The sequence below is a fragment of the Onychomys torridus genome, chromosome 7 (assembly GCF_903995425.1).
Source record: "Onychomys torridus chromosome 7, mOncTor1.1, whole genome shotgun sequence".
Classification (NCBI taxonomy): domain Eukaryota; kingdom Metazoa; phylum Chordata; class Mammalia; order Rodentia; family Cricetidae; genus Onychomys; species Onychomys torridus.
The window spans coordinates 116,050,785-116,073,729 of NC_050449.1; the positions used below are offsets into that span (position 1 = coordinate 116,050,785).

At 43.1% G+C, this 22,945-nt stretch overlaps 1 protein-coding gene across 1 annotated transcript in view; it reads left to right on the forward strand.

The window, feature by feature from the left end:
- The window catches only part of Limd1 (LIM domains containing 1), a 64,420-nt gene extending 41,720 nt beyond the window's left edge, over window positions 1-22,700 (forward strand). Inside the window, exons 3-8 of the mRNA XM_036193847.1 lie at window positions 6,306-6,373; window positions 7,017-7,079; window positions 18,744-18,874; window positions 19,326-19,377; window positions 20,019-20,087; window positions 21,727-22,700. Of these exons, the coding sequence (XP_036049740.1) occupies window positions 6,306-6,373; window positions 7,017-7,079; window positions 18,744-18,874; window positions 19,326-19,377; window positions 20,019-20,087; window positions 21,727-21,864 (521 nt within the window). The 3' untranslated portion in view covers window positions 21,865-22,700. The remainder of the gene's footprint in view (window positions 1-6,305; window positions 6,374-7,016; window positions 7,080-18,743; window positions 18,875-19,325; window positions 19,378-20,018; window positions 20,088-21,726) is intronic.
- The last annotated feature ends 245 nt before the right edge of the window (window positions 22,701-22,945 follow it).

Consider the following 22,945-nt stretch of genomic DNA (forward strand, 5'->3'; position numbering starts at 1 on the left):
GAGAGAGAGTTAGTTTTCTTGGCACCACATGAGGACAAAGCAAGAAGACATCTTTCAACAAACTAGGGAAAGGTCCTTACTGGGAGCCCAACTCTTCTGATGTTTGATTCCCACCCCAGAACTGGAGAAAATGTTCCTGGCAAAGGCTGCTTAAAGAAGTAGATCAGGGTACATTTTGTGTGACAATACAGATGTCCTACAACCTTGTGGTCTCAGTGTCCATCAAGTACTTGAAATACACTTTTTACTGTTAAAGTTACTTCAATTAAATTCATGTGTAGATAGCTACACATGGCTGTAGCTACCTGTTCCTGTCCTATGTCCTATACTCTGAGAGAGAATCCTTATAGAACAGAAATGAGAGATTGTGTACTGTGAAGAGATTGTTATATTTGCCCTGATTTTGAATCTCAATTCTAGTATTTTCAGCTCTAGGCTTTAAGTTTGACTTCTTTAGTGTTTATTTACTCATCAGCAAAGGAAGACACAGTAAAAATGCAGTAAATTAGACTCAAATGCCTAAAGTAGGGGGTTGCATTATTGCAAGATTAATAAAATAATCCCTGTTACCTCCTAACCCCCCTGCCAGTTTGGGGCTCTCATTGGGATGGATTGCCTCAGTCTGTCCTGCTCCTGCCTGGGTTTAGCACCATCTAGTGGTAGCTCTGTGCTCTAACTGTGAGTGTCTATAAACCTGGATCTCTAGGTGAGTTGGTATCTGTCTTTCTGGCCAGATCTGGAGAGACTGAGCCTGGTGATTCTCTCCTCCTTGCTCTTAAGACTGGTTGCTTGATATTTCCTGACTTGCCTAGCTCCCTTCATGCCTCCCTTCTCTAAACATGTAGCAGTTTTAGCTTGCCTTCAGGTATGAGTTAGAGCCAGTCTTGTTCTATGCAAGTATGTGTTATTGGAGAATTCTGATTACACTTACCTGTGACAGAATTGGTAAAGAGTACTGCAAATAGTGAAAGCTTCATTTGCTTTCACCGAGGACGGGAGAATGTGGATTTGTGTTCTACAAGAATTAGGAGTGTGGGGTAAAACAGCAGCTGATCAGGCACCTTCAGAACCAGATGAAGCTGCTCACTTGCTACTTAGATGAGCCTAGAATTCCTCATTTATGACATGAAGACCATAGCATTTAACTAAATCATCATGCTTTTGGATGGGAGTATAGCTCAGCAGTAGAGCTCTTGCCTGTCATATACAAAAGGCTCTGGGTTCTATACCATTACTGGAGGTAAAGTGTGTTTTTATGAGAAGAAAATGAAACCCCCAAAGTTGAGAGTGATCTTGAGGTATAGTTTCATGTTACTCCCAGAAGTAATCAATTCTGGTATTACAGCTCTGTTCAGTGATAATAATAGGCATGTGTTTTATTTCTGCTTCACTCTAGTGAATCATTTCCCTAATCTGAAACCTGGAGTAGAAGGTGACTTTGAGCAGAAAATGACTGTCAGCTCCCTGAAAGGCAGATGACAAGACAGTGTCAGCACTATATTCCTTAAAATACACAAAGCTTGGGCTAAAGAGATGTATCAGAGGTTAAGAGCACTCACTGATCTTCTGAGAACTCAGAGTTCAGTCCTAGCACCTATGTTAGGCAGCTCACTACTGCCTCCACATCCACTTCTAATATCCTTTGGCCTCCCTGGACCCTTACACGTGACACACACACACACACACACACACACACACACACACACACACACACGTACATAAAATTTTTAAAAATAAAAAGCAAATCTTTAAAAATTAGAAGGACTATATAAAGGCTCCAGACAAACCTTGACACATAGAAGATAATAGGCAGGTGGTATTTTTTTCCTCACTCTGACAAAATACAAGCAAATAAATTTGAAGGCTGTATCTAGTCTCTAAGCTGAAGAGAGGACTGAAGGCCAAGTTCTCTGGCCCATTTTCACTCTCTTGCATCCCTGGGGGTGCTTAACATTTAAACTGAAAATAGAGGAAACCAGACACAGAGAAAAAACTAGCCATTGAGCTCCTTCCTGACTCTTCCTGTCTAGGCCCAAGACACTTCAGCTCAAGGCTAGCAGGAAGAGCAGTTTTCTAGCAAGCTGGTGATTTTTAAGATGACCAGTGCCTAATATTCAAGGCCATCCTAGGTTACCTGGTGAGTTCAGGACCAACCTGAGCTATGTGGCAAGACCTTGTCTTTAAAAAAAGAAATCAAAGCAATGCCTGCATTTGGTGAAACATGGGAAAGACGAAAGCAGAAACCGCCCTCCATTCTGCAGGTGCTCAGGGACTGCCTTCTTTACATGGTTGGGACATTTAAATCTTACTTTTTTTTCCTTTTCACATCATAATAGGATGTTTTTAAAAAATTAATAACATAGCCTTTTAAAAATTAAGTAAGTGTATTATGTTATACATAATTCTAAAAACAAAACAAAAATGCATGAAGTGAAAAACTGAAATTTATAATACTGTTTGTCAAGTATTTTAGAAGTTCATAAAGTAGCATTTCCGTGTAACTTTTCCACCACTGTGGCCACTATTCCACTTTTTCCTGCCGTGTATCAGTGGAGTATGTGATACTTTAAAAGAATTGTCCTATGAATACACATGTCCAGCTTGCTTTCTTCACTCACTAATGTGTTCTATCTTTTTATAGCATAAACATTTTCTGGTTCCATTAAAACACTATTCATCTGGTATTTTAAAAGGCTACATAACAGTTCATCAATTAGATGTACCCTGTTTTATGTAATCCTTCCTTTGAGTAAATATTTATTGACATTTTTTATTCTATCCCAAAGCCAAGTCTCAGCCTCATAGAATCAAGATAAATCTTAAAGTTTCCTTTCCAGGAAGAGTTTGTCATTTTACACTTATTCAGTAGCTCAGGAAAACATGCAGTGACAGGGATCATGAACACTTCACAGCCCTTGGTGATGTTATAGCCTCATCTGTGTTTGTTCCATGCTAGGAGATTTACTACTTTTGCATATTAATAGTCTTTTGTGGGTTTTAGAATAGAGATATTCTCTCCTCTGTTAAGATTTAAAAAATGTGTAGGAGTGTTTTGCCTATACGTATGTAAGTATGTGTATGTGTACCACCTTCATGCTTGGTGCACATGGAGACCATAAGAGGGTATTAGATTCCCTGGAACTGGAGTTACTGCTCACTGTGAGCCACCATCTGAGTCCTGGGAATGGAACCTAGGTCCTCTGCAAGAGCATTAAGTTCTCTTAACTGCTGAGTCCTCTCCTCAGCTCCTCTACCCCTATTAAAACCAAGTATTGGTTTCTAGCTCAGGTTCCTTAGCACTTCTAGCCCCTACTCCTGGAGGCAGAGCTGGTGTTTGAGATGAAGTTCTGTTTCTTGGTGGTACCCTTGCTCCCTCTAGTGCTTCACCTACAACCACAGCCCCTATGACTTTGGTTCCATCTCTGACTGGTTCATCCTCTGGGAAGTCTAAGCACAAATCAGGGAAATACGGGTGATCCATAGATAAGATTGCACCAGGACTTAGTGATGTGTGTGACTTGATGGAAGGACACGTTTCAAATTCTGGATACTCCATGATTATGTAGCACAGATCCTAATTGTTCTTATTAATAAAAACCTACAGTAAGATATTGGGGGAGAGTTGAAAGATCAGAGAAGCAGAGCAGCCAGCCACTACCTCTATGAAATCCTTAGCCAAAAGAGAGCTGAACCCCCGTCTCCTCCTGCCTTATATTCCTCTCTCTGCCTAACCATATCACTTCCTGTCTCCATCTCCCTAGTGCTGGGATTAAAGGCATGAGATTCTAAGGGCTGGGATCAAAGGCGTGCACCACCACTGCCCAGCTCTGTTTCTCTTCTTTTAGACTGGACAATCTTGTGTAGCCCAGGGTGGCCTTGAACTCCTGATACTCCTGCTTCCTCCTCCCAAGTGCTGGGATTAAAGGTATGTGCCACCACTGCCTGGCCTCTAAGGTGGCTAGCTCCGCCCTCTGATCTTCAGGCAAACTTTGTTAAAGCATGAACAGAATATCACCATGTTTAATTAATGAATGTATAGGTCCAGTCCTTTAACTTTGATCCATACTTAGTTGTCACAACCATTGAATGTAATTCTAGGTTCTTCTTTGGTTTATCAGTTCTTCCAGCTCCAGGGCATTGAAGATGCTTCTGTTTTACCTGTAGAGCATGTTGTGTCCTTGTCCATATGGATTTCAGGGCTTTTGGCTCCTGACAGATGACTCTCGGATGGTTACTTCTTGGATACTCCTGCAGTGGTTACCAGATGTAGTAAAATTTCTTTTGTTGCTGGGTGTGTTGGCCCACTACCTTAATCCCAGCACCCAGGAGGCAGAGGCTGGAGAATGTTTGTAAATTGGAGACCAATATAGTCTACAAACTGAGTTCCAGGCTAGCTGGAGCTACATAGTAAGACCTTGTCTCATTTTTTTTCTTCTTTTGTTATGATTTTGTTTTTTAAGATTTTGCTGGGTAGCTTGGGCTGAACTTGAACTCCTGATCCTCTTGCCTCTGCCTCCTGTGTGCTGGGATTACAGGTGTACCTCACCATGTCCAGCCAGGTTTATTACTTTGCCAATTATTGAGCTAAAGATAGAATTTTATTGTGGTTCTTATGTACGTTCTCTTGGTTACAGGTGAAATTGACATCTTTATATTATATGGTAATATTAGGTTGCTATTAATAACCAAGATTATTGTGAAGATAATGTAACAGGCTTCTGCTGCTGCTTCTCATTCTCGTTCCAACTCATAATACTTCTCCTTCCTTAGCCTCCTAAGTGCTGGGATGACAGGCCTGTGCCACCATGCTTTGTGACATTGGTGATTTTGCTGTCAGGCTAGGTCCTTGACCCCAGGATCTTGATTCCATCCAATGCCAAGAATTCATTGGGCTTTTGGAACTTCCAGAGGCCTGTTGGTTATCTTCAGTTGGACAAGCAGCACATGGCGTCCCCAGCACTATAGAGGCCCATTTGCATTCCCCATGGAGATGCTGTGTTTGAACTTGCCCCATCATAAGTCCTGGCTCTTCACTCATTTACAACAAAAAGTGTTGATTAAAGATTCTCTCTCTCTCTCTCTCTCTCTCTCTCTCTCTCTTTCTTTTTTGTTTTCGAGACTGAGTTTCTCTGTAACATCCCTGGCTGTTCTGGAACTTGCTTTGCAGACCAGGCTGACCTTGAACTCACAGAGATCTGCCTGCCTCTGCCTCCTGAGTGTTGGGATCAAAGGCGTGTGCCACCATACCCAACTGAGGATGTCTTTCTAATCAGTGTTTCAGTCTTATAGAATCAGAAGTCTAATCTAAGAGTTGATGCTTTGAAGTCCTGCTATGGGATGTCTTTCTGTATGTTGTGAATATGTGTTGCTCCAGTTGGTCAATAAACAAAGCTGCATTGGCCTATGACAGGGTAGAATGGAGCCAGGCGGGAGATCCAAGAGAGATAGAGAGAGGAAAAAGGCAGGGTCAGGAGAGACACAGTGAGCCACCAGCAGGAGAAGCAAGATGTGAGAGAGCAGGTAATGCCATGGTCATGTGGCAAAACATAGATTAATAAAAATGGGTTAATTTAATATGAAAGAACTAGCTAACAAGAAGCCTGAGTCATAGGCTATGCAGTTTGTAATTAATTTGAAGCCTCTGATTATTTTATAAGTGGCTGCAGGACCTTGGGTAGGAGAGATTTGTCTGTACTGCAGGGCTGGGCAGGCCTGGAGAAACTTCTGGCTACAAAGTCCCATACACCAGACCACACCATTTATATCAAGAGAAAATACAACACACCCTTCTCTTGTGGCTTTTTATAGTTAACAATTTCATAGCACTCCGGTAGGTTGTCATGGGTGACTGCCGTTAGTACCTCAGGAGAGACTGCTGCCAGTGTCCTGTGCTGGTGTGTGCCGCCTCTATCCTGTCACCAAGGTTCACTGACATTTTTCTAAGCAGAGAGGAAGTCCTAGTAGAAAATATATCGTGAACCCTAAGTTAGCTTCAAGTCTTTCTGTTAAACAGCACTAGCCAGGGGACCCTTCTTCCTGGACTTGGTCTGTTCTATGCTGAGGACCATACTGTCACTCACCATGTAGCATAGGCTGCCCTCAAACTTGTGGTGATCCTCCTGTCTTTGCCTCTCAAATGCTAGGATATAGGTGACCAGCACCACACCTAGCTAATAGCATCCTTTAATAACAAAACTGTCATCAACAGTTGGCATCCCTTGTGTGGTTAGAATTAGGGGCCGTTTCTTTAAAACTATCTTCATTATGTGTTAACCTTTTACCCCATCTTCCTGTTTTTACTTCAGGCAGGAAGTTAAGAGGAAAAGCCTTCTATTTTGTCAATGGGAAAGTATTCTGTGAGGAAGACTTTTTGGTGAGTATATTACCCAGACTGCATAGGGTGAGGGTGGCTTAGAGCAGGAGCCTGAGAGGACCAGATGTCAGGAGCTTGTTTCTCTGTATTCCTAATACTACTGGGGAGAAGGCCATTCCCTCCTTGTGGGTGCCTGGGTAACCTGAGTCCTGAAGCAGAAGACAAGCCACAAAGCTTGTACAAATGTGCCCTTGGGGGGGGGAGGGGGAGAGAAAGAGAGAGAGAGAGAGAGAGAGAGAGAGAGAGAGAGAGAGAGAGAGAGAGAAGACAGACAGACCATGTGCTGTCTTTAGAGCCCTGAAAGAGGTTGTTAGGACACAGATGCCAGGCCCCAGCCCTGTATCCAACTTAGTAAATCTGAGGAGGGGCCCATAAACTTAATTTGTTCCAAGTTTCCAAGTGATTCTGAGGATCTTGTTTTGGGAATCTTTGAGATGAGGGATTAAAGCCTCTCTGTGTTCATCTGTCATATACAGCTTGACACAGTGTGGGGCCCAGATACAGTAGGATGGGTGGCCCAGGACTGCCATGACTCAACACACAGCTGCACACCTTCAGGGGAACCACAGGTTTCTCAGAAATCCCCCTCACTTGCTGCTGATGGGTAGGTGGCTGACTCATCTTTCTTTTCTCTTCTCTATAGTACTCTGGCTTCCAGCAGTCTGCTGACAGGTGTTTTCTTTGTGGACATCTGATCATGGACATGGTGAGTATTGCTCAGCAAGATCAGAGCACCTTGGAAGAAGGCTAAAAAGAAGTTAATGATTGAACACAGTGTTTCCTTTCTGGTTTGTGGTCACTGCTGGTTTTATTTAAAGAAGTCCTTGCCCACTGTAGCCACTTCTCTAACAGACGCTGTTGTTGGCTTGGACCAATGCAGTTTTAATCATGCACACTGGAGTGATTCTTCTCACACTGGCCTCCCCTGGATTCTCTGTGATCCTTGGCTTTCCCATTGAGGTGCTAGGAGAAGCCAGTTTTACTTGCAGAAGTATCAGGTACCTGGGAATTGGGTACAGTCAGAGGAATGTGTTTTTTCCTTCCAGTACAAGCCATTGCTGAGAAAGCTTTTGGCATTCAGATAAGACAGGGTCCAAGTTTTCATATCCCATTCTGTGCTCAGCCACTGGCTCTTTTAGATTGTCTGGGTCTCAGTCTTTGTTTCATAAGTAAGAATAATGTTTCCTGTGGAATCAGGTAGTGAGGTCAACAATCTGTTTACCATTGGAACCTGGCCTTTAAGAATTTAAGAGCTGGGGGTATAACGCAGTATCAGAATGCTTGCCTACCATGTACATGCCTCTGGGTTCCATCCTTTATATATATATTTGTATTTAAAAATTTTATAATTTAATCTAATTTTACATATTAGCCATGGATTCCCCTGTCCTCTCTCCTCCCACCTTACCCCCAGCCCACCCCCCCATTACCATCTCCTCCAGAGCAAGGACTCCCAGGGGGATTCAGCTCAGCCTGGTAGATTCAGTCGAGTCAGGTCTAGTCCCCTCCTCCCTTCAAGACCCAGGCTGAGCAAAGTGTCCCTGCACAGGCCCCAGGCTCCAAAAAGCTAGGTCATGCACTAAGGACAGGTCCAGGTCCCACTGCCTGGGGACCTCCCAAACAGTTCAAGCTAATAGACTGTCTCACTTATCCAGAGGGCCTAATCCAGTTGGGGGCTCCTCAGCTATTGGTTCATAGTTCATGTGTTTCCACTAGTTTGGCTATTTGTCCCTGTGCTTTTTCCAATCATGGTCTCAACATCTCTCGCTCATACAATCCCTTCTCTTTGTCACTGATTGGACTCCCGGAGCTCCACTTGGGGTCTGGCTGTGGATCTCTGTCGTTTGAAGAGTTTCAGTCTCTTGAAACTGAGAAGCTTTTGTAGAGCAAAGGACACGGTCAACAAGACAAAGCGACAGCCTACAGAATGGGAAAAGGTCTTCACCAACCCCACATCTGACAGAGGGCTGATATCCAGAATATATAAAGAACTCAAAAAATTAGACATCAAAATGCCCAACAGTCCAATTAAGAAATGGGCTATAGAGCTAAACAGAGAATCTCAACAGAGGAAGCTCAAATGGCTGAAAGACATTTAAGGAATTGCTCAACATCCCTAATCATCAGGGAAATGCAAATCAAAACGACTCTGAGATACCACCTTACACCTGTCAGAATGGCTAAGATCAAAAACACTGGGCTCCATCCTTAATACTGGGAGTAAGACAAAAACAAAAAATGGTCAGCTGTGCTGATTGCTCAAAGGCCAACAACTGGTTTAAGTCACTCCCTGGGTCCTTGACCTGTGTCTTAAAAACACTGTCTAGTGGGCATCGTTTCCCAGGAGCCACTCCCCTGTTAGATGAGTTTGTTTCATATACTGGGCTCATCTTCACTTAAAGAACTTCTGAAGATTTAGCTCAGTGGTAGAGCATTAGCCTGGCAAGCGCAAGGCCCCAGGTTCGATCCTCAGCTCCAAAAAAAGGAAAAAAAAAAAAGAACTTCTGAAGAGGGCACCAGATCTCATTACAGATGGTTGTGAGCTACCATGTAGTTGCTGGGAATTGAACTTAGTACCTCTGGAAGCACAGCCAGTGCTTTTAACATCTGAGCCATCTCTCCAGCCCAAAAGGCACAAATCTTAAGTGTACTGATGAGTGCAGTTTTACATGTGTAACCACATTCCAAATTAAGATGCAAGACATTGTTTGAATCCCATAAAATGCCCTGTTGCATGTGGCTTTTTTCCCTAGTGTGTGTGTGTATGTGTGTGTGTGTGTGTATGCAGGCATGAGCTATACCCCTTTACCTGTCTAAGAGTGACTCCTAGCTTTAAAATAGAACTCTTCATCTGCTACCAAGAATTCTAATAATGTAGACTGCTGTGGGATGTTCTATATGTCAAATGTGTGCTCTGATTGGTTAAAATAAATAAAGTGCTGATTGGCCAGTAGCCAGGTAGGAAGGATAGGGTAGGTGGGACAAGGTGGAGGAGAATGCTGGGAAATGAAGGCTGGGCCAGGGAGACACTGCCAGCTGCCACCATGTCAAGAAAGAGATAAAGTACTGGTAAGCCACAAGACATGTGGCAAAGTATAGAATAGAAATGGGCTAAATATAACAGTAAGAGCTAGACAATGGTAGGCTTGAGCTAATGGCCAAGCAGTTTAAATAATATGCATGTCTGTGTGTTTATTTTACAAGTGGGTTGTTGGACTAACAGGGCTTAGTGGCACCTGGAGAGAAGCTCTCCAACTACAGTAGACTACTTAAATTTTTTTGAAAAAAATATTTTAATTTTTTAAAATTGTGTGTATGCATGTGTGTTTGTGAGGTGGTATGTACATGTGAGTTTCATTGTCCTTGTATGTGCGTATGTCTCTGTGTTAGTATGTACACATGTATGTGAGTATCCATAGAGGTCAGAGGAGGGTGTCAGGACCCCTGGAGCTGGAGTTACAGGTGGTTGTAAGTCACCAGACGTGGCTGCTGGGAACTAAACTCAGGTCCTCTGTCTTAACTAATGAGCCATCTCTTACCCCATAAAGACTCTTGCAGATACTCGCTTAGCTCTATAGCAGAGCCCTGGGTATCAAACTCTGAATAAATTGTCTATTTGAAAATACTTTGTTAATAAAGGGTTATATTCTGAAATAGGCCCTATTCCTCAATGCTGGAATTTTAGAAGCTAGCCAGGATATAGCAGAATAGCATCTTCTTTCAATCTGACTTTAGGCACAGAGGATTAAGTTAATCTAAGGGTCTCTTTTTGCCTTTGAGAGAAAATGCATTCTCATTGCCAAGTGGACTTTGGAAATCTGGTAGTTGTTCCTCTTTGGCAGTTTGCTACAGATGGAAAGGGGTTTTAGAGGCAACAAATCCCAGTAGGGAATGAGGAGGTCTGAAATCCAAGCTGGGATATCACAGTAGTCCTGCTGTGCTCCCTGGCTGGGGTGTATGCTACAAAGTTCTCTACTTAAGACTTCCAGTGGAAGGGTCTGGATCATAGCACATCTCTTCCATAGTCTTATAATGTCCTGCAGGGCTTTCCTAAGTTCCAGGTTCCCTATTTGAAGACTTTCTGCATGGCTTAATACCTACTGTTGGTTACTGTTCCTTGTGTCCCCTGCAGACTGGCATTGGGTGCTCCTGTTCATGGTGATGTTATAGTTTGTTATTTTAGCTGTTTCATGGCCCAAATAATTACAGAGGTAAATCTCCCACTGAATCAGCAAAGATGTTTTCAACTGCAGATTACAAAATCTGACTTTAATAGCATGCATCTAATCTATCCCATCTCATCTCTCTCTCTCTCTCTCTCTCTACTCCTCCCTCTCTCCCTCTCCCTTCCTCCCTACTTCCTTCTTTCCTTCCTTTCTTTTTCTTGGGTTTATAGACAGGGTTTCTCTGTGTAGCCCTGTCTATTCTGGAATTCCCTCTGTAGACCTGGCTGGCTTCAAACCTGTAGAGATCTGCATGCTTCTGCTTCCAAAGTGCTGGGATCAAAGATATATGTGAACTGCCCCTGGGTCCCACCACTGGACACAGGCCATCCTGGGAGGACCTGACCAACTTGGCCCCAGTTTCTAAGGCCAATTGGCGGGCCCTGCGGGAAGGCTCCCCTTTTCTAAGACTGCAGGCAGACCCTGCAGTCTCCACACCCTGCCCCCACACCCGTCTGCCGGAGACCCCAGCCACTTTCTGAGAATCAGAGACCAGCCCCCAGCTTCCATTCTGCTCTGAAACTCCCATCTGGACAAGAGGAGCTCCCATGTGGACAAAATAAGGAGACCCCAAGGACTTCCCGAGACTCAGAGTCCAGCCCCCTAGCTCCTATCCGGCCAGCATTCTCATCTGGACCAGCGCTCCCATCTGGCCCAGAGCTTCCATCTGGACCAGAGAGAGGCTCCCTAAATCTGTCAACTCTCTCTGGACCAAGTACACTGATAAGACCAAGAACGAACACAAGAGGAGATGGGCAGACGTCAAGGCAGAAGTACATACAACAAAATAAAGAGCAATACAGCATCACCAGAACCTAGCCCTTCTCCAACAGCTAGACCTGAACATCACGGAATGGAAGAAGAAGAAAACAACCTTATAAGTAACATCATGAAGAGGCTAGAGCCTTATATAGAAGAAATCAAAAATAAAGTAGAGGAACAGACAAACAAAAAATGGGAAGAACACTATAAAAAACTAGAGGAAAGGACAATTAAAGCAGAAGAAAACAATAAATCCTTGAATGAAAATCATGAAAAAGCAAGGGAGACAGTCCAAGACATGAAGAGGGAAAGAGAAAAAATGAAGAAGACACTAGCAGAAGAAATGCTGCAAATAGAAAATCTGAGTAAACAAACAGGAACTTCAGAGGCAAGTATAACCAACAGAATGCAAGAGATGGAAGAGAGGATCTCTGGTGTTGAAGATACGGTAGAAGAAATAGATTCATCAGTCAAAGAAAACATTAAAACCAACAAAGTCATGACCCAAAATGTCCAAGAAATTTGGGACACCATGAAAAGACCAAACCTACAATAATAGGGATAGAGGAAGGAGAAGAATACCAGCTCAAAGGCACAGAAAATATATTTAACAAGATCATAGAAGAAAACTTTCCCAACTTAAAGAAGGAAATGCCTATGAAGATACAAGAAGCCTATAGAACACCAAACAGACTAGACCCCCCCAAAAAGTCCCCTCGCCACATAATAAACAACTAAACGTACAGAATAAAGCAAAAGAAAAAGGCCAAGTGACTTATAACGGCAAACCCATCACAATAACACTCAATTTCTCGATGGAGACTTTGAAAGCCAGAAGGACCTGGACAGATAGAATGCAGACACTAAGAGACCATGGACTAATATACCCAGCAAAACTTTCAATCATCATAGATGGAGTGAACAAGACCTTCCAAGACAAAACCAGATTTAAACAATACTTATCCACAAACCCAGCCCTACAGAAAGCACTAGAAGGAAAATTCCAACCTAAGGAAGGCAGATACACCCATGAAAACACAGGCAATAGATAACACCACAGCAGTAAACCCCCAAAAAGAGAAGTACACACACACTACCACCAAAAAATAAAAATAACAGGAACGAACAATCACTGGTCATTAATATCCCTTAATATCAATGGACTTAATTCACCTGTAAAAAGACACAGACTAACAGAATGGATACAAAAACAGGACCCATCTTTCTGCTGCATACAAGAAACACACCTCAAATGCAAAGACAGACACCTCCTAAGAATAAAAGGCTGGGAAAAGCCTTTCCAATCAAATGGTCTTAAGAAGCAAGCTGGTGTAGCCATCCTAATATCCAGCAAAATAGACTTCAAACTAAAATCAATCAAAAGAGATGATGGACATTACGTACTCATCGCAGGAAAGATCCACCAAGATGAAGTCTCAATTCTGAACATTTGTGCCCCAAACACAAGGGCACCCACATATGTAAAAGAAACATTACTAAAGCTTAGATAACATATAAAACCCCACACATTAATAGTTGGAGACTTCAACACCCCACTTTCACCTCTGGACAGATCGGCCAAATTGAAACTTAACAGAGACATAATGGACTTAACTGATGTTATGGCTCAAATGGACTTAATCGATATCTACAGAACATTCCACCCAAACAAAAAAGAATATACCTTCTTCTCAGCACCCCATGGAACCTTCTCTAAAATCGACCACATACTTGGCCACAAAGCAAATCTCAACAGATACAAAACAATTGGAATAACCTCCTGTGTTCTATCAGACCACCATGGTTTAAAGTTAGATTTCAACAACAGAAAAAACTACAGAAATCCTACGATCTCATGGAAACTGAATAATGCTCAACTGAATCACCAATGGGTTAAGGAAGAAATAAAGAAATTAAAGGCTTCCTAGAGATCAATGAAAATGAATACACCACATACCCAAACTTATGGGATACTATAAAAGCAGTGCTAAGAGGGAAATTCATAGCACTGAATGCTCACATAAAGAAGCTGGAGAAATCTCACGCTAGTGACTTGACAGCACACCTGAAAGCTCTTGAACAGGAAGAAGCAAAGTCTCCCAGGAGGAACAGATGCCAGGAAATTATCAAATTGAGAGCTGAAATCAATTAAAATAGAAATAAAGAGAAAAATACAAAGGATTAATGAAACAAAGAGTTGATTCTTTGAGAAGATCAACAAAATAGACAAGCCCTTATCCAAACTAACCAAAAGACAGAGAGAGAGCATCCAAATTAACAAAATCAGAAATGAAAAGGGGGACATAACAACAGACAATGAGGAAATCCAGAGAATCATCAGGTCATACTTCAAAAACCTCTACTCCACAAAACTGGAAAATCTAAAAGAAATGGATAATTTTCTAGATAGGTACCACATACTTAAGTTAAATCAAGACCAGATAAACAATTTAAATAGTCCAATAACCCCTAAGGAAATAGAATCAGTCATTAAAAGTCTCCCAACCAAAAAAAGCCCTGGACCTGATGGTTTCACTGCAGAATTCTACCAGATCTTCAAAGGAGACTTAATACCAATACTCTTTAAATTGTTCCACACAATAGAAGCAGAAGGTATATTACCAAACTCCTTCTATGAGGCTACAATTACCCTGATTCCCAAACAAACAAAGATGCAACAAAGAAAGAGAACTACAGACCGATCTCCCTCATGAACACTGATGCAAAAATACTCAATAAAATTCTGGCAAACAGACTCCAAGAACACATCAAAACAATTATCCACCATGATCAAGTAGGCTTCATCCCAGGGATGCAAGGGTGGTTCAACATACGAAAGTCCGTCAATGTAATACACCATATAAACAAACTTAAAGAAAAAAACCACATGATCATCTCACTAGATGCAGAAAAGGCATTTGACAAAATCCAACACCCCTTCATGATAAAGGTCTTGGAGCGATCAGGAATACAGGGAACATACCTAAACATAATAAAGGCAATCTACAGCAAGCCAACAGCCACCATCAAATTAAATGGAGAGAAACTCAAAGCAATACCACTAAACTCAGGAACAAGGCAAGGCTGTCCCCTCTCCCCATACTTATTCAATATAGTACTTGAAGTTCTAGCCAGAGGTATAAGACAACACAAAGAGATTAAGGGGATACAAATTGGAAAGGAAGAAGTCAAGCTCTCCCTATTTGCAGATGACATGATAGTATACATGAGTGACCCCAAAAATTCAACCAAGGAACTGATACAGCTAATAAAAACCTTCAGCAACATTGCAGGATACAAGATCAACTAAAAAAAAATCAGTAGCCCTCCTATGTACAATAGACAAACAGACTGAGAAGGAAATCAGAGATACATCACCTATTACAATAGCCACAAATGATATAAAATATCTTGAGGTTACTCTAACTAAGCATGTGAAGGACCTATATGACAAGAACTTTAGGTCCCTGAAAAAAGAAATTGAAGATGTCAGAAAATGGAAAGATCTCCCATGCTCATGGCTAGGCAGGATTAACATAGTAAAAATGGAGATCTTACCAAAAGCATTCTACAGATTCAATGCAATCCCCATCAAATTACCAACACAATTCTACACTGATCTGGAAAGAATAATACTCAACTTCATATGGAAAAACAAAAAACCCAGGGTAGCCAAAAGAATCCTGTACAATAAAACAACCTCTGGAGGCATCACAATCCCCGTCCTCAAGTTCTACTATAGAGCAACTATAATAAAAACAGCTTGGTACTGGCATAAAAACGACATGTGGATCAATGGAATCAAATTGAAGACCCTGACATTAACCCGCACACCTATGAACATATAATTGTTGACAAAGCAACCAAAAATGTACAATGGAAAAAAGAAAGCATCTTCAACAAATGGTGCTGGCATAACTGGATGTCATTGTGTAGAAGGCTGCAAATAGATCCATATCTGTCACCATGCACAAAACTTAAATCCAACTGGACCAAAGACCTCAACATAAATCCAGTTACTCTGAACCTGATAGAAGACAAAGTAGGAAGTAGTCTTGAACGCATTGGCACCGGAGATCACTTTCTCAATATAACACCAGTAGCACAGACACTGAAACAATCAATCAATGGGACCTGTTGAAACTGAGAAGCTTTTGTAGTGCAAAGGACACGGTCAACAAGACAAAGCGACAGCCTACAGAATGGGAAAAGGTCTTCACCAACCCCACATCTGACAGAGAGGGCTGATATCCAGAATATATAAAGAACTCAAGAAATTAGACATCAAAATGCCCAACAGTCCAATTAAGAAATGGGCTATAGAGCTAAACAGAGAATCTCAACAGAGGAAGCTCAAATGGCTGAAAGACATTTAAGGAATTGCTCAACATCCCTAATCATCAGGGAAATGCAAATCAAAACAACTCTGAGATACCACCTTACACCTGTCAGAGTGGCTAAGATCAAACACTCAGAAGACAGCTTATGCTGGAGAGGATGTGGAGCAAGGGGAATTCTCCTCCCCTGCTGGTGGGAATGCAAGCTTGTACAGCCACTTTGGAAATCAATATGGTGCTTCCTTAGAAAATTGGGAATCCATCTCCCCCAAGACCCAGCTATAGCACTCTTGGGCATATACCCAAGGAATGCTCAATCATACCACAAGGGCATTTGCTCAGCTATGTTCATATCAGCACTGTTTGTAATAGTCAGATCCTGGAAACAACCTAGATGCCCTTCAACTGAAGAATGGATAAAGAAAATATGATACATATACACAATGGAGTACTACTCAGCAGAGAAAAACAATGACATCATGAGGTTTGCAGGCAAATGGATGGATCTAGAAAAAATCATCCTGAGTGAGGTAACCCAGACTCAGAAGGACAAACACGGTATGTACTCACTCATAGGAGGATACTAGATATAAAACAAAGATGACTAGACTGCTACACAACTCCAGGAAGGCTACCTAGAAAATGGGACCCTAGGAAAGACCCAAGGATCACCCAATGACAGAGAAATGGATGAGATCTACATGAACAACCTGGATGACAGTGGGAGTAATGAATGGCAAGATTTGAGAGAAAGAAAGCTTAGGGGAGCAGGAGATCCCAGCTGGATCAAGAACAGAAAGGGAGAACGAGCAATAACAGACCATGATAAACGAAGACCACATGAGAACAGGAATAGGCAGAGTGCTCGAGAGGTTCCCCAGAAATCCACAATGATAAATCCTCTGTAGACTGCTGGCAATGGTCGAGGGAGGGCCTGATCTGACCTAGTCTGGTAATCAGATGACTAAACACCCTAGCAGTCGTCTTGGAACTTTCATCCAATAACTGATGGAAGTGGATACAGCGATTCTCAGCCAGGCCCCAGGTGGCGCTCCAGGTGTCCAACCGTCGAGAAGGAGGAGGGACTGCAAGAGCGTGAATTGTTGAATCCAGGATTGCAAAAAAGCACAGGGTCAAATAGCCAAACGAATGGAAGCACATGAATTATGAACCAACGGCTGTGGAGCTCCCAGCTGGATCAGGCCCTCTGGATAAGTGAGACAATTGAATAGCTTGACCTGTTTGGGAGGCTCCCAGGCTGTGGGACCGGGACTGTCTTTGGTTCATGAGCTGGCTGTTTGGAACCTTGGGCTTACACAGGGACACATGCTCAGCCTGGAAGTAGGGGACTGGACCTGCCTATACTGAATCCACCAGGTTTAAATGAGTCCCCAGGGGTGTCTTGGTCCTGGATGACATGGGAATGGAGGGGAGGGCCTGGGGGAAAGGTGGGGGGGGGGGCGGGAGGGGTTAAGACAGAGGAACCCATGGCTGATGTATAAAATTAAAACACATAATAATTAAAAAAATAAAAAAGGTATATGCTACCACCACCTGACACAGCTAATCATTATAAGAAAACAACAGACATTACACCTGGTGATTCTGAATGAGGAGATCTGGGGTGAGGTCTGAGAATGTGCATTTTTCATTTTTTTTTTTTAACCAAGTTGTCAGATAGTATTAAAGTTGCAGATGCAGGGCCCAAACTTAGAATAGGACTTTACAGGGCTAGGCAATGTCAGCCATTCCCAGTGAGTTCTGTTACTGACTTATTGACCTTACCAAGGATGTGCTTTCCTTCTTGTTTCTCCTCTTCCTTTCTCCTTTTCCTCTCTCCTCTTAATGCTCTCCTCCCTCCCTTTCTCCCTTCCCCCTCCCCTGCTCTTCTCTTCCCTCCCCTCCCCTTCCCTTCCTCACCCCTGCCCTCTCTTCTCTCCTTTCTTCTCCTCTCCTCCCCTCCCTTTCCTCTCCTCCCCTCTTCTCCTCCCTTGTTTTTTTTTTTTTTTTTTTTTGTGTGTGTGTTTTGTTTTTTTGTTTTGTCTTAGTTTTTTATTTTGGAAAGGCTCTAGTAGTTCAAGTATCATATCCAAATCAAGTGATACTGAGAGGAAGGAGGCCTTTGGGGCTTCCTCTTCATCTTGTTTTAAAGACAAGGACAACAACAAAGGGACTTAGTCTATTACACTTGGATTTGAGATGATTAGGGCTCCAGCCAGGCTTCTAGAATCTCACACTGTAGAATCAAAGCCACATGGAAGGGGTCCTAGGAGGTCATAGTTCCATCTAGAATTTCCCTTCATTCTTCTGTATGTTTTCTGCCTTCCATATTAGGGGTAGATTCTTTTTAACTGGTTTACTAAGAGGTTCTTTCCCAGGACAGGGCTAGCCATAGCTAGCATTGCTTTTTAGGAGAGAACAAGTTTCTGCTATGAGAGAAAGATCAGACAGGAGTCTATTTCCTCCCACTCAACAAGGGAGAGTTTGCATAGATCCCTGTGCAGGCGGAAGTTTCTGTCCTGCCAGCAGCTCCCAAATAAACACACTGTGGTTGTATCAATTACAAATGCTCGGCCATAACTCAGACTTGTTACTAGCTAACTCTTATATTTAAATTAATCCATATTTCTTATCTGTGCTTTCCCTTGTGGCTTGGTACCTTTTCTCAGTATGGTACGCTCAGCTCTCTTTTCTCTATGTCTGCTCGTGACCTCTTACTCCGCCCTTCTTCATCTCAGCATCCTTAGTTTGGTTGTTCCGCCTATACTTCCTGCCTGGCTTCTCACCAATCAGTTTTTTACTAGCAATTAGAGCAACACACTTCCATAGTGTATATGATTATTCCACAGCATCCCTGTTTGATCCTCTCCTGTCCACAAGTCTGAGCAGACTAACCCTCTCTTGACTTTTGTTTGGGTGAAACTCTGGGCCAGGTGGAGCCTCTGCCATGGTACAGCTGTGCATGTGGCTCTTCAACATACATGTTCCTTTTTCTTTATGGTCCTTCCTTCCCTTCATCTCCGTGAGTCTTTTCCTTTGTGTCTGCAGATCCTACAGGCCCTGGGGAAGTCCTATCACCCTGGCTGTTTCCGCTGTGTCATCTGTAATGAATGTCTAGATGGGGTGCCTTTCACCGTGGACTCAGAGAACAAGATCTACTGTGTTCGAGATTACCACAAGTAAGGAGAAAGGAAGGGAGTAAATGGCAACTTTACACAGGCCCCACTGAGCTCAGCAGAATGGAAAGTATGTAGAAACTCTTTAAAGGTTTGTTTGGTGATAAAGCAGGACACAAAACTGTAATCAGAGGAATCCAACATGCCTGTGGCTTCAGCTTTACCCAATTTCACCAGGCACCAAGTCAGGCTAAGCACATACCACTCTCTGCTTTTGGACCATCCCAGCTAGCTGTGAAGGGAGAAAACAGCCAGCTTCATCTTTATACTTAGGGGAGCAGGAAGCAGCCAGATTTCCCTGTAGCATCCAGGAATAATGTTTCTATTCCAAAAAGTGAGCCTAGGTCCACATAATTCTGAGTGCTGGCCATGGAGGGCTCTGGCAGGCCCTGGTTGCCATTCATATTCTGGTAATAACACAATGTGCACCATGTTCCCTTTGTTTCTCTCTCAGGGTGCTGGCCCCAAAGTGTGCAGCCTGTGGGCTTCCCATCCTTCCACCAGAGGTAAGATGCTTATCTGCTCATAGATCTTCTAAAGACTGGGCTGTTTCCCTTGAGTCACTCAGAAGATCTATAACTGTTCTTACACCTTTCAACATAATCCTCCAACGCCCAGTACTGTCCCTTTTTCCTGTGCTGGCTTCCTAGCCCCATGTCCTGCTTGTGCCTGTTTGTCTAAGAGCCAGATCAAACTGTCTTAGATTAGAGGGACAGAAAGCTTGTCTTTTATTCATCTTTTAAAAATAAATATCCCTGAAACCCTGCCTCAGTGAATAAAATAGAGAGTGAAGGAGAAAGATACCAGATACAAACCTCTGGCTTTTACATGCATGTGCACACACGTGTGTGCCTATGCACATGCAGTCATGCATATATACATATGAAAAAAATGTTGCCATTGGTGTTTCTTTCAGTATTGTCTCTGACATCCCAAAAGATCACACTGCCCCTGCCTACTCTCACATCCACCAAATCGAATCTGGTCTTTTTCCTACAAGTAGTTAGTATTCACTCTTGATTTATATCTCTCCCCCAAGGCCTCCTTCTATTACCCCACAATCTCCTCCCACCCTATCCCATTGCTGGTGGTATTCCATGGACTTCTAACTGGCCTCTTTGCATGTCTTGCTTTTCTTTCGTCCCAGGGCTCAGATGAAACCATCCGTGTTGTATCCATGGATAGAGATTACCATGTGGAATGCTACCACTGTGAGGTAAGCCCCTCCCTGTCCAGCCCTAAAGCCTACCTTAAAAAGGCTTCCTGGGTCATGGGACTAGGGTAGTCACCAGATTCTCTCTGAGGTCTGTCCTCCAAGAACTGATTGTATGAGGGTAATAACAGATGTTTGGGATGAAGCTCTATGTCATTTTCTGAAAATTCAAAACTAGAAAGTTCTGAAACTTGCAGTTGCTATCCCTGAAGCTATGGAATTCAGAGGATTATGTGTAGGGAGGGGCTCAGAGTCAGACTGTCATTTAGGTGTATACAAGGGTTGGAGAGGAAATGTTCTTCCCTCCTGGGTGCAGAATGTTCTGTCTGTCAGAAGCTTCTGTCTGAACTGAGCCCTGGAAATCATGGAGAAACCTTTGTTGGAAATAGGTACATCAATTGGTGGGTATAAAGGTTGTGTGGCGGGCTGCACTGTGTGATATCCTACAGTGAAGGAACTATAAGTGCCGCATGGCTACAAGAAAAGCCAGAGGTCACTCTGTATCATTCTTCCAGCCATACTGAGTGAATTCATCCCTAGAAGTAGACTAGATTCACTTGTGGTCTTGTAGGTAAGGAAAGCAGGTAGCATGTAGATGGGTCTTACTACTCCCACTGAAGGAGTAGTTGGGACTCATAGCTGGTGGTACCTCATGAATCTGGAGAGAATGAAGACTTAACAGTCTTCTCTGCACATTCATGACCCTCGTTGACCTCGGGCTGGAGAGATGGCTCAGAGGTTAAGAACACTGACTGTTCTTCCAGAGGTCCTGAGTTTAATTCCTAGCACCCATATGGTGGCTCACAACCATCTGTAATGAGATCTGGCTCCCTCTTCTGGCCTGCAGGGATACATGCAGGCAGAACATTGTATACATAATAAATAAATAAATCTTAAAAAAAAAAATACAAGTGCCTTACCCAGTGGTGGTGGCAGAGGCAGGCAAATCTCTTGAGGTGAAGGCCAGCCTGGTCTACAGAGCAAGTTCTAGGATGGCCAGGGCTGTACAGAGAAACCTTGTCTCAAAAACAAACAAACAAACAACAATAACAAAAACTACGAGTGCCACAATTGAAATTATGTCTCTTCATTTTCTAGTAGTCACATTTGAATAGTTGAAAGAAACAAGTGGAGATGCTGGTGATACGGTTCTCTTGGTAAAGTGCTTGCCCTGAGTTCAGAAGGAAGCATCACAAAAACTAGGAGTGATGGTGCACACTTGTAATCTCATCACTTAGGATGCTGAGACAGGAGGATCAAAAGTTCAAGGTCATCCTTGACTACGGATGACATAGCAAGCCTGGACTCATGAGACAATATCTCAAAAGAGGAGGGATATGTAGGATTAAGATGCACAATGTTACAATGTTATTTCAACATGTAGTCCATATAAAAACTATATTTTTCTATCTTCTTTGGGTCTTCTGTCTTGGAAGCCTGGTGTGTATTTCTTCTGAAGCTGCATCTTAGTTCTAGTCAGTCCTATTTGATGAGCTTTATGGTGGCAGGTAGCCACTGGTTCTTTCACTGGACAGGAGCTGCCCACAGCCATGAAGTACCCTTTGCTGATTGGGTAGATTGTGGTTTTATGTTACTCTTGCAGTCTGTTTTGTTTTCATGAGACATTTTTGCCTCCTTGTAGGACTGTGGCCTAGAGCTCAATGATGAGGATGGTCACCGCTGCTACCCACTAGAAGACCACCTGTTCTGTCACTCCTGCCATGTCAAGAGGCTGGAGAAAGGACCCTCACCTGCAGCCCTCCACCAGCACCACTTCTAGCCAGAGACACAGTGGGGAGGCAGTGCCAGGGATGCCCAGGGAGGTGTCTATGGGGTACCTTTGGGGGCACCCAGAGATGGGGCCCAGGAAGAAGAGGGGCAGGAGGTCAAGTTCCTGCATGTGTGTGAAGGTTACCTTTCTTTTAACCATAGCAGTGTGCACTCCCCATCAAGTCCATGTATTTTTCAAGTGCTTTACCCCATTGCCATACCCTCACCAAATCACTCAGGAAGATGCTCTAACTTGCACATGGCACATGACACAAGGTTGGGCCTGTGTAACTGGACACATCCTACTCCCTGGAAATGTGTTAAGCACATTTCACAATGTTCCTAAAGAGAAGCAGTTATGGAGATGAGTGGCACTTCCCTCCTCTAGGAAAATACCTGCACCCAGATAACCCTCACACACCCTATGGTGCAATTTACAGTTCTTTCCACCTCAGAACTAAAGTTCTGAGAATGCTGCAAACTCTAACTGCATCGAGACAAGAAAGAAGCATTGCATATCTTTGTATCCTTGGAGTTTGCTTGGTAAGCCAGAGCCAAGCTTTGACATCTGGGAGGCTGGGTCTCCTGTTGTGCCTCTGCCTTTCCTCCCATTCCTAAGGCAGCTGAGCTGCGGCAGAGGCCTGTCCTGTCTGATACAGCCAGCTTTGAGAGAACTGGTGCAGGCACCAGGCTTCTTGTCCACTGCTTGGTGCTGTTTTTCTTTGCTTCCTCTAGTCTGTGATGATGGAGTTGCTTCCTTAAGATGAGTCTGAGGATCTCAAGTGCTCACACCCTGACACCTCTTTCTTATTATTTGCTCATGAGCTCGAATCTCAATCCATATCCTGGGGGAGAGCTCCTTTTGAAGGGAGAGGTGTTTTTTTTTTTTTTTTTTTTTTTGTGTGTGTGTGTGAGAGAGAGAGAGAGAGAGAGAAAGAGAGAGAGAGGAGAAAGAGAAAGAGAAAGAGAGAGGAGGAGGAGAGAGAGAGGATGTTACTGAGCTTGTTTCAGAGGTATCTCTCATGCCCACTTTTCAGCACATTCATTCGGTTTGAAGAAACCAATATAAGGTACACTGCTTTTGACTTTTT